We start from the raw sequence: 18,392 nt of genomic DNA, 5'->3' as shown, positions 1-18,392 counted from the left end.
AAGGCCCCAGGGTCAGGGGTACCATAGAAGAGTGGGGGGGCTCTACTAATATACTGAAAATGAATGAATGGTTTGAAATCTGCTCCTTGGTATTAATCAAATATCAAGGCCTAAGGGTCTGGGGTTCATGTGTGGTAGGGGCACTACTGATTATTGCTGAATATTACTGGTTAGTTGAAATGCATTTTTTGCTCCCCTACCCTGGGTATGGGCATTAAGTAAACAAATTAAGCAGCTGCTAAGTGTATTGTTATGATGATCAATTGTACCTCTTTCAAAATTGTGAATGCCATAGCATCTGGCTTAAAACATGAATCGAATTCAATCACTGGAAAGTTGTTGCATAATGCTCAGGTGACCTATAAGGCCGATGGGCCTCTTGTTTAATTTACATGATAAATATTTGATGACTAGACAATATCTTTCATAGGGTTTTCGAAATTATTCCATTCTATATATTAAGTTAATTAGAAATCAGATTTGTTAACTTCAAAGCAAGAAATTTAATCTAAGAAAGAAATTGTTAGAAATTGGGAATATACATAATTTATGTACATGCGCTTGTAAAGGGCTTCAACACAGTGTAGCATTGCAAGCCAAGAATGTCAAACTACGGTAACTTACCTCTTATTTCTTTGTTAACTATTGTTGGAATTTTCAGTACATGTGTATGTGTTTTATCCTCGAAATCAGAATTTACATACAGAAAGCGATTTGATTATACCGAAGACGAGGCTCAAACCATAAAAGAGACTTTATTTTCTACTTTGGTGGTAAATGAAATAATGTGTGCAGCTGTATGCAGTCGAACTGTAAACTGCATTGCGTTTCTGTTCAACATTAAATCAAAGCAATGTCTCATGTTATATGCTTTGCAAATGGTCGGATCCTCCGAAATCTCAGAGGAGAGATATTGGTCTTACTTCGAAATGTTCGTTGGTAAGTAGTCATTATATAACATTATCTTTAGGTTTATATTTCAAAGAAAACATATTTTGGGGGTCTAATCAGGGACGTAGCAACAGGAGGGACCAGGGGGGCCTAGCCCCCCACTTTTTTGGCCAGCAATACTTTTACTATTGAAAATGTTCATTGAAAGGCTGGTTGCCTCCCCCCCCCCCCCCACTTTATATTAAAGTAAAGTAATATGAAGGAAATATAGTATTGTAAGCTAAAAAATGGATATTGAAATAGGATTTATGACTTTGGGCAATTTTCCGGTTTTTTTTTCTTTTGGTTGTCAACTGTTTCAGGTGGGTCAAAAAAAATTCTGTGGCTGCCCCCCCCCCCACTTTCAAAATCGATGCTACTTGCCTGCTAATTATGAACTCAGTATCTTAAATTATCAAGAAAAACTATAACTAATGCGATTTAAATGTTTTGGATTGAAAAAAAAGTATCCAAGGACTTTGATTTGATGTTATCCGGAGAATGCAATCTATCTTGTCCCACCTTTACACAGATAAACTTGGTTATAAAAAAGTTATTCGGATTAAGATTTTTTTCTGCCTTAGAATTTAAATTCTTTCTATGTTTTAACGCATAGAAAACAAAATCCATGAATTCTATCCTCTATGCCTTGATATAATGTGTTATTATGAACTTAGAAACACCTTTAACTGTTTGACGGTGGTTAATTTTGAAATTTGTCACAATGTCTGAAATTAGGCTAAATAATCATTTGTTTTTTGCAATCACTTTCTAAATTTTGTTTTCAAAATCAATTATAGCTTTTCAGTTCATAAACTAAGGTTAGGGAATAAAGTTAATAAACTTTTTGGTTTCTCTTTTACTTTTCGTCAAAATACTGTAAATGAATCTTGGTTGAAGAGAATTTTATTTTTGCTCATTCTTTATTTCGCACTTCTCCTCGCAAAAATTTCATCATTCTGTGTATTTTTATTAAAAAGGACCAAAACAACTAATCACAAGAATTTGTGAAATTTTTTCATGCTGTTAAATCCCATAAATATCATAATGTTTGTGATTTTCTTTTGATCCTGATAATTCCACAGGTTGTCCTGCGGGTTGGGAAGAATATGCAATGAATTGTTACGGATTCTTTAAAGATAAAAAAGACTGGAACACGGCAAAGGTAAACATTACACGCAAAAATATTATTGCGTTTAAACGCAACAATTTTTTTGCATTTCAACCGCAATACTATTTGCATTTAAACGCAATAATCTTTGTATTAAAAAGCAACCATTTCTATTGATCTTTGAAGAGTGCAATGGACCCAAGCATACTGATACTTTTTAGCTCACCTGAGCCGAAGGCTCAATTGAACTTTTATGATCAAAATTTCTCCGTCGTCTGTCGTTGTTGTCTTTGTCGTTGGCGTTGTCGTCGTCGTAATCTTTTCACATTTTCATCTTCTTCTCAAGAACCACTGGGCCAATTTCAACCAAAGTTGCCACAAAGTATCCTTGGGTGAAGGGAATTTAAGTTTGTTCAAAGAAAGGACCAAGCCCTCTTCCAACGGGAGATAATAATGAATAAATGAAAAATTAATGGCATCATTTAAAAATCTTCTTCTCCAGAACCACTGTGCCAGGAAAGATGAAACTCATGTGAAAGCATCCTCGGGTAGTGTAGATTCAAGTTTGTTCAAATCATGACCCCCGGGGGTAGGGTGGGGCCACAATGGCCGATCAAAGTTCTACATAGAAATATATAGGAAAATTCTTTAAAAATCTTCTTCTCAAGAACCACTCTGCCAGGAAAGATGAAACTTATATGAAAGGATCTTCAGGTAGTGTAGATTCAAGTTTGTTCAAATCATGACCCCCGGGGATAGGACGGGGCCACAATGGCCGCTCAAAGTTTAGCATAGAAACATATAGGTAAATTCTTTAAAAATCTTATCAAGAACCTCTCTGCCAGGAAAAATGAAACTTATAGGGAAGCATCCTCAGGCAGTGTAGATTCAAGTTTGTTCAAATCAGGACCCTTGGGGATAGGGTGGGCCACAATGGCCGATCAGAGTTTAACATAGAAATACATGTATTTATGAAAATTCGATAAAAATCTTCTCTCTCAAGAACCACTCTGCCAGGAAAGATGAAACTTATATAAAAGCATCCTCAATTAGTGTAGATTCAAGTTTGTTCAAATCATGACCCCCGGGGGTAGGGCGGGGCCACAATGACTGATCAGGATAAGGATTGGTTGGGACCACTTTTGGGTTTTAACTTTTCAATGATATGATTTCTGCTTTTTTCGAAGTTACAGTGCTCAGGTGAGCGATGTGGCCCATGGGTCTCTTGTTTCTTCTTTCTGTCTTGTACAGTAAATAATTGAGAGGATTGTGTTAGTATTGTTTAGCTTTATAGAATCAGATTTTTCTGAACAAGCATTATTTTCTGAACGGTTAAATCATTGGTGTGGATTTACAGAGGAGAAAGAAGTGTTGGTCTGTAGAAAGAAAGACAACCTAAGAACGAAACATAGCTTTAGCATGTATAGATATCTTTATTCCCTTACAAACACAAAGTACAATTCCTATCTTGTTGTTTTTTTTCTACTTTTAAACTTTGAAAATATGCAAACAATTTTAAATGATTTTTGAAATAAAAGACTGAAAAAGAAAAATGATCGAAAAGCCATCACCCCATCCACGTTGCGGTCACAAAGTTTAAACCATGCATAAAGGGGTTAAGGAAACAATCGATGAAATGTTTAGACTTATATATATGTACATGTACATATTATGTATATTTTGTGTTATCACAACCTTTCCTTTGATCACATACAGTAAACACGAGAACGAAGAAGATAGAATATATGAAATCAAAATTAAAATCAAATGAAAACAGATTGATCGATGTGTACTACCAAATTGATATGTCTATTAATACCACTGAAACATTCTTAATTAGCTGTGATGCGTCATGCAGCAATGGATTAAAGGCTTCGTTAAAAGTGTAGGGTTCTAATAGGTTTAAGAAACTGTGGTCGTTAGGATGCCATTGTTTAACTTCAATATTCAAAAAACTGCAACATTTTACAAAAAAACACAGAACCAAACGGTTCTTCTTTTAAAAAATCGGACCATAGTAATTATTATTAATCTTTGGCTAATTGATCTCTGATTATCAATATTATTGCAATTAAACGCAAAAAATTATTACGTTTAATCACAAAAGTATTTCATTTAATCGCAATATTATTGCGTTTAAACGCAAAAAGTATTGCGTTTAATCGCAAAATTATTGCGTTTAAACGCAATGAAAAATATCAATCGCAATCTTTTGCATTAAAACGCAATAAGTATTGCTATTAAACGCAATAATTATTGCGATTAAACGCAATAATTATTGCAATTAAACGCAATAAAATATATTTCTTTCTCTGAACTGGCCTCAACGGGCTTCAGTACCACGGATTCGTTTTGCATGTAACCATTTAAAAATAATTATAATTTTTTCATTACATTTCATTCAGATGTATTGTGAATCCGTGGATGCACGTCTCGTGGCAATAGACAACGAAGAAGAAAACAATTGGATTTTTGATCGAATGAAATACCATAAAGATGAAGGTGATTATTTTTAATATGTAATTGATTTACATAGTAACTGTTACGTATTTCTCAGCAAACACGTCATTTAGCTTACAGTTTACATATATGTATTATCTTTTCTAGCTAAATAATTTGATAATATATTTTATTTGCTGAAACGTTGAACAGGTGTTAAAATGCACTCTTTAATGAAGGAATTAATATTTACCGTTGTTTGATTACCAATTATTATTTTTAACAAGAAATGAAGAAATAATTAGTGGATATACATACACATATATGAAGAAAACTTCACAAAAAAGACAGGCCGATCTTTAATTGTGTAGAGTATGCACACTTCAAATTATGTATGAAATTCATATACAGTGTAAAAATACGTACATACATGAATAACTGTTTAACTCCTTAGTTAACGATTGGTGGACTGAAGGGTCAGATGAAGGGTCAGAGGGCACATGGTACTGGCACCATTCTAACAGTAGAATGATTTACACGGACTGGAATTTATATCTCGGTGAACCAAACGGAAAGCAGAGAGAAAACTGTTTATTGCTGAGATTAGAACTCAAGTGGATCGATTGTCCTTGTTCGTACGAGTCAAAGTTTATCTGTGAAAAATGAACAATTATGAAATGTAATTTTACAGAAGTAACAAGAAAATGAAATGTTGAGTGTAAAAAGACCATCTTTATTTGATACGATGACAAATTGACGATTTAGTAGTTTTATTTATAACTTTTGTGTCAATTTTTAATAAAGTGACACTCGGTCATTGGATTGAACTTAGTATGTTGTACAGAACTTGTTTCCCATCCTTTTGATTTTATCAATATAAAATATATTCAAATCAAGTATTATGCTGTGTAAGCTACCGTATAAATGAAATTTTAGCGAGAAGCAAATTTAGCGATTTGACCTTAAAAATTGGTATTTTAATTTTAGCGAACTTGAAATGTTCACTTTAGGAGGTATATCAACTTCCAAGCAATTTTAGCGATCTTAGCACCCTCACTAATAATACTAAAATTAAATTCTCGCTGAAAACTCTACCTATGCGGTATTTGAAAATGTTGCAGTCTTGATGGAATCTGGCAAATTATCATTTTGTTAATAACTTGAATAAATATAGAAGAAGGGGCATCCTCTCGAAAAGTGCATACCTATAAGGTGGCATTCAACGTCAATCACGATAAAAATTACGTCACTTTCATTTTGCAAAGGACGGTGTTCAAATAAACACACTCACTCCCGATTGCGTTACTATATGACTGTATATCCCCTCCAATTTCATTGCAAGGGGATAGTAAAATGCACTTTTTAAGTCTTCACTGATGCAATAGAGAATAAACAACCCACATAGATGGACAGATTCAAGTTTCTTTTTCTTATAATGTAATGGCAATCGCGAATTCATGCATAATCAAAGAAAGATTCAACCATAAGCATTTAAACATAATTTCAACATTCATTAAGTAAAACCACAGCAATGTTCCATTATATTTATTTCTACTTATAATAATTAAAATTGTCGTGGTCAATCCTGTGACCTATGTAAACATGGTGACGTTTCTATATGAGTAAAACGTATCGACGGGACGTAAACATCATGCAATTGATCAATTTACATACGAGTCAGAAATCTATAATTTTATTTCATTTATGTGGTTAGTGCAATAGCTATATAACTGATTTAATAAAACATTGTCTTAAATTGACTTTTCTCAATATGATTTATTATCTTCATCATAAATATCTACTCTGCTCTAATTTTTGCAAAACATAAAATAAAACTAATAGTCGTAAAAGGTCATTTATATATTTCAATACCATTAAAAATTTGAAATTAACCAAAACGTACAAAATTTACACAGCCCTGTATTTGAGTATATACAGTGTGCCCCTTATAACGATATAAATAAAATATACATAATGAACAAATACAGCTATTACTAAAACAACTTGCAAAAAATAGACAAAACAAAACAAAAATCCATGTCATTATGATTTTAAATGTACACCAACATAATATCCTGGGATTCATGGATAGTGTTTTTGAAATGGAGTATAGGAATGACCTTAAGCTTTGTGGGGAGAAACCAAGCATTGAGAAGGCAGAATAATAAAATCTAAGAAGTGCACGCGTTGTGGGTAGGTACAATCAAAAAGAAAGAAAAAACAATTTATTTCAAATGAAAGTCATGTTGCCGAAGGAATCTAAGTTTTAAGAGAACGGATCAATTTAAGCATTATGATAGAGATCAGGGTCATTTCATGCATCAGTAGATTTGGTGGCGGGGTGATGATGTGTGAGTTGAAGGCCAGGCCCAGTACAGAATCTAGCTATAGAGTAGGCGTGTCCGTCTTATTCCAAATTTATTGACAGTACATTCATTTTACGTTTCCATCTACATCCTTAATAAGGATGAAGTATTTTTTCCATATCTATGATGTCTAATCTTCAGTCAAATGTAATCTAAGCTGTTGAATGTAATATTGATAACAGTATTTTGTTTGATTGAACTAAAGTGTCTAGCTTTCAGGTGATAACGAATTGATAAACATTTTTTTCGTTTGTTCGTTGATAGTTTGAGAGGATATGGGGCGTCATTCAATACTGTCTGTAAGCATACCCTTTCAAATTATTTTAAAAATCAGTAAAATAAATACTCGTTCATATACATTATTGATTTAAGATAGAATTTGCCAATTTGTGTCTTGCAATTCAAAGTAATATGTTAATTTTTTTGTTTCTTACCATTCTTCTACCAATTTATTTGTATTACCGATACGGTGTCATGAAAAAAAAAAACATTTTAAATTGTATTTCTTACATGTAATAGATGATTGTCTTTTCATTAGACAGAACCTTGTTTAATAATGTTATAAAAATTTAAAGGTAAAGCTCCTTTAATAACTTACAATGCGATTTAGGAAGTAACTGGTTTAAGGTTCATAAACCCTCTGCTCACTCATATAAAATAATGCTTGAACCTTAACGATTTTCCAAAAGAAATATATTTTTTAAGTAAAATACCGACCAGTATAGCATAGTTTGCGGGGCAAAATTGGTCAAAAAAGACATTGCAACTTGGCAAATTTATAAAGGAATAATAGACATTTATGTAATTAAGAGTTATCTCTCTTTTCAGAGTATCAATGACCCTTAAGTGGTTAATAGAAGGTTTGCTTATAAATTATGTAAAACCAAGCGGATAGAAATTCCATACCTTCACAAACAAATAATAAATGTTTGATTATTTGGATAGGTAAAGTTGTCATTATACATCGCAAAAATGTTTACCCAGTGCTTTTTTTCCTTTTACAGATTATTTGTTACTGCATCATTATAGGTATGACAATAAAAAATCACGATGATATTACAGATGTATGAAATTAACAGAAATTTACTTAAAATGTTTCAATGAATTATTACACTGTATTTAAATTAATTGTTTTCGTTTTCAAATAGGTGGATTGTCATTTACCTTTACAAAAGGTACGTGAATCAGAAATAAACTTATAATAAGATTCCATCTTGAAAGACAATATGAATATGCACCTTTTTTTTACAGGGAAAAGTAACTTACATGATATTTTTGTGATTGTCAATTTATTTGAAAATTATATGAAAATCATGTAAAATATTATAAAATCTTTTACATAATTACAGGATCCCCCTGTGGATTGCGTTTCACGTCTTATAATGGACAAATTACAAGTCCAAACTACCCTTCAAGTTATTCTAGTAATCTAGATTGTAAATGGACAATTGTTCGCCATACGGATCAAGAAATTTTTCTGAGCATACGCGATTTTACCACTGAGTCATGCTGCGATAGACTGATAATTACCGATAGAAATACTGGACATCAAATAGCAAAGTAAGTAGTTTACATTCAGTATAATAAAATATAAATTTATTAGGTTTTTTCAACTGAAGTTTTATATATTTTCTGATCTAAATATGACTGTTTGTCTTTCTGTCTGTTGAATTTTTTGCATTGCAAATGCTTCTGAATCATCGGTTACACAAAGAAATTCTACTGTTTTCATTTTTAAGCGGTTAGCTTCGCTAACCGCTTTATGGCATGTGTCCGATTTTTATCGACACCGGAAACTTCCATAAGGCGCTATCTATCGACAACGGAAACTTCAACAAAGCCTCTACCTAGTACCTATGATTTGTTTCTAACACATATAACATATGTTAAATAAAATCAAGACTATCAAAACAACATATTCTTTCGGTTTTTTCAAAATTTTTTCTGATTTTGTTTGTCAATGAATTTGTCAATGAAATAAATTTATAATTGTTGTATTAAAAAAGTTTATGTATAGGAGCATTTGGTGTCGAGATTAAATTTCCGTGACATCAGCTGATGGCGATCGGGCCCTGTGACGAAATTCGAAGTCATCATGAAGTTTAGCTGATAACATTATCAACGCGTTAGATTTAAACTTTAGGAAGAAATGTACAGCGAGAAATATCATATTTGAACCCAGTGCTACACGAAAACCAGTAGGCATTTCCGATTTATGTGTTAAATTGAAGCCTGAATCGAACAGGTGGTCAAAATGGCGTTGGACACCTTGTGTATTTATATATAGAGGGGGTAGAATGTTTTGATATTTGGCTAATTTAGAGACTTACTGATAAAAATTCAGGTGCCTGTGATTAATTATAAGGCACATGAACAATAAATATTTGACCGAATTATGCTACTGGGCACAGGGAGGACGGGTTAATTACTGGCTAAAGGGGTTGAAGGTTATTACCGACTGCAAAACATCGGAGAATCTCTCGATCGAGTTTCATTTTCCAAAATATTAAGGCATCCCTTTAATTAACTTAAGTAATACTAGTACACGAAGAAAGCCTTTATATAAAAATACCGAATACATCTGTAAGTTGTACAGTTATGGATTACTTCCATAATGAAACGTTTGTTTTCTTCTCCTTTTTTTTCTCAATTGAAATTATTTAAAAGATGATAAAAGCTTTGTTTCCAGGGATAAATTCTGTACTCAGTCTAATTATTACAAACGATTTTAAACGATCACATTTTTATTTAAAAAAAATAATGGGAGTTTGAAAATACTAAAATTAATTTTAAAAAATTGGAGAAAAAAATTTAATCGGCATTCGATCCTTTTCGAAAAATCAGCCGATATAAAATATGCACAGAAAAAAGAGGCATGAAAAATCTTGACGATAAGCACAAATTGAAAATTATATCTAATGAATGATTATTTTTGAAAGTTTGCTAAATTCCTATGCAAGGTATAAGTTGTAAAAATACTTTTTAAATTTGAATTTGTCCAATTTGTTAATTATCATTTTGAGCCTTTGAGAAGAAATAAAAATTAAAATACAGATGCTTACAGACATATTGATAGAAATTCGCATACTTGTTTTTAGTATAAAAAAAAAAAATTAAAATACAGATGCTTACAGACATATTGATAGAAATTCGCATACTTGTTTTTAGTATAAAAAAACAACAATGTATTGCGTATGCGACATATTGAAGAAAGTGACAATGATACCTAGGTAATTCTTGCAATGGACAATTAAATTGTTTGTTATACACTGACTTTTAGTGAACCTTTGAATTTTTAAAATACTAGTATTGATGGATTAAACAACAACTTTCCTTTTCACACGTTTTTTATTTTTTTTTTATTTTTTTATTTTTTTATTTTTTTTTTTAACAATATTTCATGAAAAATATTTGCCAAATACTCAGTATATGTTCGTTTATACATATCGTGCAAGACTCTGTTTTAAATAATTGTCATATACCATTTACATATTCGAACATTTAATTGTATGAAAAGTCAATAATGTACATTTCTTAAAACTTGATTATCTTGTTTACTTGTCTTTCTTCCTGTGAGAAGCATCCCCAATGACAGGTCACACCTGCTGACCCGCAAAGAGCCTACGAAACTGAAGCTCTCTGAAATTAATTAATTCTCTGCTCGTCCATCCGTTTTTCTCAGACTAGCCAGCTAAAGATCTATATGCAGTACTCCAAATCAATTAATCTAAAGAATTTGAATTATCATTTTATTTTATTTTTGAGTTGTTTGCTATAGTAGCCTTTACAGTTACCTAATTTCAGAATCAATAGAGCATGGAAGCCAATTAAATTTGCAACATCAACATAATTTTTTTTTCGTTCTGAGCACTTTTGGACGCCACCAATGGAGACAATTAGGGAGAAATTTTTGAAATTGAACTTCCTGTCTTTCAAACTGAAAATCTCAGGTTGATATTTTGAAACAAACATTTGTGATATCAGTCTGGGATGTTATTGGTTATACCATTTAGTTAAGTACTACAAAATTCAGTGTGTCTGCTTCTTCGCTGATGACACTGGAAAAAGATATGCATGCCTACTTTAATATCATCATTCAATGCATTTTTTGTTATTGTACACTGTACATATTCGATGAAAGCATGCTAACCGCTTTTCAGTACTTTCAGTACTTTGATTAAGTATGCACAAACACGTCAGGGTAAAAATTTCAAACATCCACGTGCACGTTTCAAGTATATTAAAATTTTAGGACGCAGAAGGTTTTTACACCTTTTCACACTAAGATGATGTGAATATAGGGAATTCCATAAACATTCTTAGAATCTTTTCTTATTTATCAAACTTTAATCGTCAAATTATATCAAATACCTTATATATATATTTTTCAATTCTAGATTGAGAGGCAACTGCTCTGTTGTTGGAGATGGATGGTTCTCCACCTCTTCTAACAATATCGAGCTTCATTTTATAACAGATGGTTCTGTGATCAATCAAGGATTTCATATTACATTTAAGTCACAGAGCAGATATTCAGGTAAATGTAAATAAATAAATCTTTTTTATTGTTTGAACTAATCATCCTTCATATGCATACAAATATAAGAGAGCTGTACCAGCGACCACTTTTTAGACAAATTTTTCGGTCAAATTAAATTTTAGTTTAATATAAAGTTTTTCTGCAAATTCGAGTTTAGGATTAAAGAGAAACTTCTTAGGATGTACTTAGTAGGTTAACCTTCATTAAAGATATAAATTTTCTCTTACATTCTATGAGTATTTCTTAAGTTTAGTGGAAATACTTACACGTAATTTATAATCATATAAACTGCGAAAGCATTTACTTAAACAAAGGTGTGTCCCCAGTTTTAGTTTTATTAGAAATTATTTAAAGCATACATGTATATACAGTGTATTTTCCACCTTAGATTGGGAAAAAAAATAACAATGATATGATTCGTAGCTCTGGATTACTCACGTGCTTCTCTATTTTAATCTTAAACAAAATTATTGGACGAATTTATTTTAAAATTACTACATACCACACAAAATATCCTAGTATTCTTTTGCAAAAGTTAATTTTTTAAGTATTTTCCACCTTAAAATACGACAGATGTAATATTTAATATAATTATTTAAAGAAAATAAATAACAGAATTCTTTCCAGAACATATATAATGAAAATATGAACAAACCGAAAACTATAATAAATTCAATTTTGTTTTTCAGTGACTGTGCCCGATATTCCTACAACTAGTTTTTTTTGTGGTAAGAATTATATTACATGTATATTTATCTACATTTTGTACAATCTCTTGGGTAAAATTTAGATTTGTATTTTTACAACAGCTTTTTGGAAACAAAATCTTTGCCATGTACATGTATAAACTAATGAAAAACCCCTGAACCTAACATTTGCATGCTATATTTTTAAGATTAAAAGCATGGTTATTTTTTGCCATATGCAAACTACGTATATTGGAGTTTTATGATAAGACTTACTTTTACAAAAGACGACTGACTTCTACAATTTAAACAGAGACCAACTCCAATCACTAAAATGTAAAAGTCAGCTGTCGAATATAAAAGTAAGTCTCTTCATAAAGGAGTTTTATGAAGAGACTTACTTTTACATTTGACGGCTTACTTTTACATTTTAGTAATTGGAGTTGGTCTATGTTTAAATTGTAAAAGTCAGTCGTCAATTGTAAAAGTAAGTCTCTTCATAAAACTCCTATATAACTCCATTACCCGCAGTACCCCAGTAATGAAACTTAAAATCCTTAAACTGTCTTCCTTGGAATGTACATTATAACGATTGTTAACGATACTTTTCTACCAAAGCCTATTAGGATCACTCTAAAGAGAAAAAAAAATTTAAAGGCGTTATAATGCCTTTTGAAAAGGCGTAATAACGCGAAAAAAGGCGTTATAACGACTTTTGGAAAGGCGTTATTCGCCTTTCCATTCAAAAAGGCGTTATTACGCCTTTCCCAAAGGCGTAATTACGCCTTTCCAAAAGGCGTAATAAGGCCTTTCCGAAAGACGTTATTACGCCTTTCCAACAGGCGTTATTACGTCCTTCCAAAGGGCGTTATTACACCTTTTTAAAAGGCGTTATAACGCCTTTCTAAAAGGCGTTACTATGCCTTTCCAAAAAGCGTTTTAACGCAATTCTAAAAGGCGTTTTTATGCCTTTCCAAAAGGGTTATTACGCTTTTTTAATAACAATTATTTTGCATCTAACAGGCCTGCGTTTCTAAAGCCTCCCCCCAACCACCCCCACCACCCCCACTCTACTGGCCAAACTCCTGGGTGACTTCTTGGTAAAACTTTGTTTAAATGCAATAATTTGCCACAGTTTTACACACTGCAACAAAATGTTCAGGAACAAAGCAACCAACAGTTAATTATAATATTTAAACTGTAGGAAAACTTTGTGTGTATGTGTGGAGGAGGGGGGGTTACCCCATTTGCACTCGTACTACTGGCCTACTTGAAAAGGAAAATGGAAAGGCGTTATTTTTATGTTAATAAATATATGAAAGATTTAATTAAAACAATCTTTTTTTAAGCAATTCTCTATATACCTGCACATCTCACTGACAACTGTTTGCATTCGTATTAAGAGAAGGCAACACTAGCTCTACTTGTGAAGATACGATATACTAGTAGGCAGATGTATCTTGGACCATTGCTTGCCATGTATTAAAATTCATGTCATTTGAAGATATTTTCTCTCTTCTTGGAAAAAAGCAGGCAGACTATTTGCTATCTGTTTAATTTATTTTTTGAGAAATTAGTCCTATATCAAATTGTGAAATTCAGGTCCCAAAGGTAAGATTTCTGCAACCCCCCCCACTCACTTTGGCTAAATATGTTTAGTCATATATTGAAAATAAAAAACGCAATAACGCCTTTTGGAAAGGCGTAATAACGCCTTATATAAAGGCGTAATAACACCTTTTGGAAAGGCGTAATAACGCCTTTTTAGAAAGGCTTAATAACGCCTCTTAAAAAGGCGTAATAACGCCTTTTAGAAAGGCGTAATAACGCTTTTTATAAAGGCGTAATAACGCTTTTTTAGAAAAGCGTAATAACGCCATTTAAAAAGGCATAATAACGCCTTTTGGAAAGGCATGATAACGCCTTTTAAAAAGGCATATTAACGCCTTTTGGAAAGGCGTAATAACGCCTTTTAGAATGGAAAGGCGTAATAACGCCTTTTAGAAAGACGTTATAACGCCTTTTAAAAAGGCATAATAATGCCTTTTGGAATGGAAAGCGTAATAACGCCTTTTAGAAAGGCGTTATTACGCCTTCTCAAAAGGCGTTATAACGCCTTTTAATTTTTTTTTCTCTCTAGATTGATCCTAATAGGCTTTCGTACTTTTCCAATGTCATACCATTAGTGAAATATGTAAATCTCTTGACCAAGAAAAGTAAATTAGCAGAAAAAATGGGGGAGATATCTTTTGGCAAACATGAACTTAATAATAATGTTCAATAATTAGAGGGGGAATGCTAAATATAAACAACTTGAAAAGTTCTGGGAATTGAAATCCTGAGACCACACCTTTCCATATTTTTTCATCTGATCTTCATTTGTTTGTTTGTATCTTGTTTAACGTTCCCTCTCGAAAATTTTTCATGCATAATTATGTGCCACTACTTGCCGGTGGGGAGCTGAAAATTTTGTACTATACTCAGCACTCAGGGACATTGAACAGGGAGGGATTTTTTTTCGTGCCAGAACCTTTTGCGACACGGGACCTCTGTTTATACGGTCCCATTCGAAGGACCGGTCTCCACGTCCCACAGTGCGATTCGAACCCTCGACTTAAGGATCAACTCCTTTTTTGCGACTCTGTAGCAGACGCTCTAACAACCGTGCCATATTAACACACACGAAAAGAGAACGCAAAGCTTGTGAATGCTCAGCGACACGGTAAAATTCGCATGATAATCGTGAAAATTTTTTAATTTGTTACCTTAAAAATTTCACGAAATAATAAATACAAATATTAAGTATGAAAGTCCTAGCAGCAACTGTTCAAAAGAAATGACCAAGGATAAAGTTTGAAAATAATTTGCAAAAGTGAGCTTAAGTCAAAGGTCAAGGTCAAATATGTTGGTACTCAAAAGAAGGCTTTGTCATAAGAAATTCATGGGTGAAATATGCTCCAAGCAATCAAAGTTATGGACAAACGTTATGACGTTTTTTGTGACAAACCGGAAACCAGACAGACGGATAAACGGACATGTCAAAACTGTATACCCCCGAATTTAGATCTCTGATTAAACACAAAGATACCATCTAAGCTACATCTATTGCAACTGAATGTACCTGGTATAGAAAACAATTCTGCTGCTTCCCAAAACACCCTGCAATGACTGAAGTCATATATCATAGTCAGGGAGGCATCTTACGTCACAGAGAAGCACGCTGAAGTCACCATATGATAGGTAATCACCAAAAATTGTATTATTTTTGGTTATAAACACAAGCAACCTTGGCTAATCACAAAGACTATGTAGCGAGCTATATCCTAGAACTGAATGGTCTGATGTTTCCCAACACAGCTCAGGATCCCAACCCAAGAGTCACATACATGTAACCCCAACAAAGAATTATACACAAAAAGTAAACATTTTAAATGGATCTTTGTGTTTCTACTATTTTATATCTGCTCCATTCGTATTAATTTGTTATTAATGTTCAGCATTTAATTAACTGAAATTTCAAAGCCAGCTGATAATGTTCATACATGTAAAACTATACATTAGTTGTACGATTCAAGATCTATTTAATATTAATCAACTATGCTGAGGATTTTATCTTTGCAACACGATGGGATGGCATGAAGTTAATCTATTAAGAACATAGTAAAAAAAAATACCGGTAGTTTAAGGGGCATTCACATGTGTTTTTGAGAATTAATTCTTCTTCGGACACACACATTTTTCATCAATCATTTCTTACAGGCATTCAAGAAATCTTTACAAATCTTAGTTGGTTGACCCCTCTTATATCAACAACAAAGATGTCAAATTAAACTTTGCCCTGTACTTTTGAACATAATGTTTGTTTCGATGAAAGAATTTGTCCTAAAATGCTTGGAAAATGCTCCTAGAGTCGTGCGGTAAACATGGAGTGGTAAAATTACTTCAAATAATTGTACAACCTGTTAACATTTTAAGTAAAGCTTTAATCTTTACTTAGCCCTAAGTCCATAATTTTAACAAAGTCAAATATATTTTTCCCTCGATCTTTGCATATAAATATGAAAAATCATAGCCATTGCATTTCCCATGTATTCTTACATAAAAGCCTATCTCTTATTCCAGGGATGATTTTCATGAATATAATATTAGTATAGTTTGATTTATGAAAAAATATACTTTAATTTGTAAATCGGAATGCTGCATTATATTTTCGCAAAATAGTTTGCAAAAATCTTATTTATAATGTAAATAATATATAAGATATCTTATAGAAATATGTATTCTCTCTGTTTAAAGATAATTTAATCATGTTCCAGAAAATCAACCTTATTGACTTGCTGCTATATATTTTGTTTTTCGCACTTTTCTTGAAAAATTTACAGATGGAAAGACAATTCCTGAAGTAAATGCCACAACAACATATGGTTTGTATAATTAGCTTCAGTCTAATATTTAATTTTTCTCTATTTAAATTAATAAAAGCAATAAAATACGTGTAATAACGAATTTTGATTTAAACTTTCTCTTGATACCACTTGTATACTATATAAAAAATATTTGTAGTATAATTTGGAATTTACCTGTATTTTTCATTTAACCTCTTTTAATGTGTCAAAAATCTTTTATGTGCATTTTCATTGTTCAACCGTTATCATTCGAAATATTTTGAATATATATATATATATATATATATATATATATATATATATATATATATATATATATATATATATATATATATATATATATATATAGAAAGCACAAAGAAATTCACTTTTACCGGGATACTCACTTCCGCCCCAGCCTGGGGTTGAACTCGAGGAATCTGTCTCCTAGCAGTGCAGGAACAGCGCGCTAGACCGCTCGTCTATCTAGGCAAGTCTAAACACTTGCTTTCGATGCCGATGGAATTCTTGCGGCGCTGTCCTACACTACACGGTCGTTGAGAATAGAATTGAGATACAGTTATTTGGACCTTAGGTGTAACGGAGGATTGTTACCAATACACGTTGTAATGAAATTAATTATTATTTATAAATGTATTGGTAACAATCCTCTGTTAAAACTAATGTCCAAATAACTGTATCTCACTCTCACATTAATTGACAATGCGTTGTCGATATATCAGAAGGTCGAGTTGAAGGCCACAACAAGTGTTTTCTGCTTTTCACGCATAAGATTTTGCATAAATTCTGCTTCATAAGAATACAAAAATAGGTCTGCTACTAACGGAGCGCAATTGGTTCCCATGGGAAATCCAATAGATTGTTGGAAGAGCTGGTCTCCAAAACCCTATAGATATTGTCAATCAGAAACTCAAGCATCTTCTTGATGTTAACTTAAGAGTACTTGTGTGTGCAATCAGAATCTTTTTTCACAAAACAACTTTGCAATTTTGATTTTTTTTTATATTGCAATTTTGATATGAAATTTAAACAAAGGCTAAATTTTTAATTTTTATAGGACTTTATTATTCTTTTAAGGCATAAAAATAAAAATGGTAAATTATGAAAAAAAGAAGAAAATATGTGAAATGTAACTATATAACCCCTTAACCCAGTAATACTTACCAAAAACAGATTAGACCTAAATCATTAATTTTAGGTAGTAAAATGCATCTTTATAAAAATTGTGCATTAATCAAATTGATAAATGATTTTTGTTCTGCATGGCCATACTTGTTAACGCCAAATATAAAATTGAGAATATTGATACAAACCACATTGTCAATTGTTTGAATTTCAAAGATTTAATGTGCTGTCTTTGTAAAATTATGTTTAATTTTAATGACTTAGAAAATTTATAAAAACATTCATTTTAAACAATAAACAACAATGGACATGAAAGCAAATACAAAGATCTAAGAATCTAGAATGCTATTGACGGAAAAAGTGCCCTTTATCAATAGTCACTTGTAGACATAATTATATAATCCACTAATATTTACCACAAGCTGTCTTAGTTTACTTACCTGTCTTAGAAAGCAAATTACCAGCTGCACCTTTCATATTAAACACTCAGTTGAGAAGCTCTATTCTTTTTGATAAAAGTGTACCCTTGCAAATTGAAATATTGAATGTGAATGTGAATGAAGCAGCGAATACTATAATAAGGAGGTTGCTTTTGAGCATCATCCATTTTTGTTTGTTATGAAATTCAATAATACCGGTAGTAACAATACATGTACTTTCATTTCATTTTTGTATATATATCTGAACATAACTCGCGTACATGCATGTACAAAATCAGAAAAGGTGCACTTTACTACAAAGACATATTTCTGTGTAGTGTATTACCTATTTATTTACATTCTTGTAATA

The 18,392-nt window shown here is 32.0% G+C and overlaps 1 protein-coding gene and 1 long non-coding RNA gene across 2 annotated transcripts; both read left to right on the top strand.

Moving 5' to 3' along the window:
• The first annotated feature begins 878 nt into the window (after nt 1-878).
• Nucleotides 879-5,146, top strand: LOC134273535 (perlucin-like protein). The gene is made up of 4 exons (XM_062755732.1): nt 879-939; nt 2,016-2,095; nt 4,447-4,543; nt 4,935-5,146. Exons 1-4 carry the CDS (start codon nt 879-881, stop codon nt 5,144-5,146), a joined length of 450 nt encoding a protein of 149 aa, XP_062611716.1.
• A 1,914-nt stretch (nt 5,147-7,060) lies between these two features.
• LOC134273534 (uncharacterized) lies at nt 7,061-8,022 on the top strand. The gene is made up of 3 exons (XR_009993428.1): nt 7,061-7,145; nt 7,851-7,875; nt 7,995-8,022. It is a non-coding gene; the product is annotated as an uncharacterized LOC134273534 (long non-coding RNA).
• Nucleotides 8,023-18,392: the final 10,370 nt, after the last annotated feature.

Source organism: Saccostrea cucullata, unplaced genomic scaffold, assembly GCF_032062105.1.
Source record: "Saccostrea cucullata isolate Sc308-1 unplaced genomic scaffold, CSIRO_AGI_Scuc_v1 ctg7908, whole genome shotgun sequence".
NCBI lineage: Eukaryota > Metazoa > Mollusca > Bivalvia > Ostreida > Ostreidae > Saccostrea > Saccostrea cuccullata.
The sequence above is the reverse complement of the archived record's forward strand: the minus strand, read 5'-3'. Positions and strand labels throughout refer to the sequence as shown.

What these genes read in the sequence shown, in the direction of transcription:
- LOC134273535 (XM_062755732.1), top strand. Translation starts at nt 879, where the DNA reads ATGGTCGGATCCTCCGAAATCTCAGAGGAGAGATATTGGTCTTACTTC. An exon ending in TTACTTCGAAATGTTCGTTG is followed by an intron (nt 940 to 2,015) that starts GTAAGTAGTCAT and finishes ATAATTCCACAG; the next exon opens with GTTGTCCTGCGGGTTGGGAA. An exon ending in GAAATACCATAAAGATGAAG is followed by an intron (nt 4,544 to 4,934) that starts GTGATTATTTTT and finishes TTAACTCCTTAG; the next exon opens with TTAACGATTGGTGGACTGAA.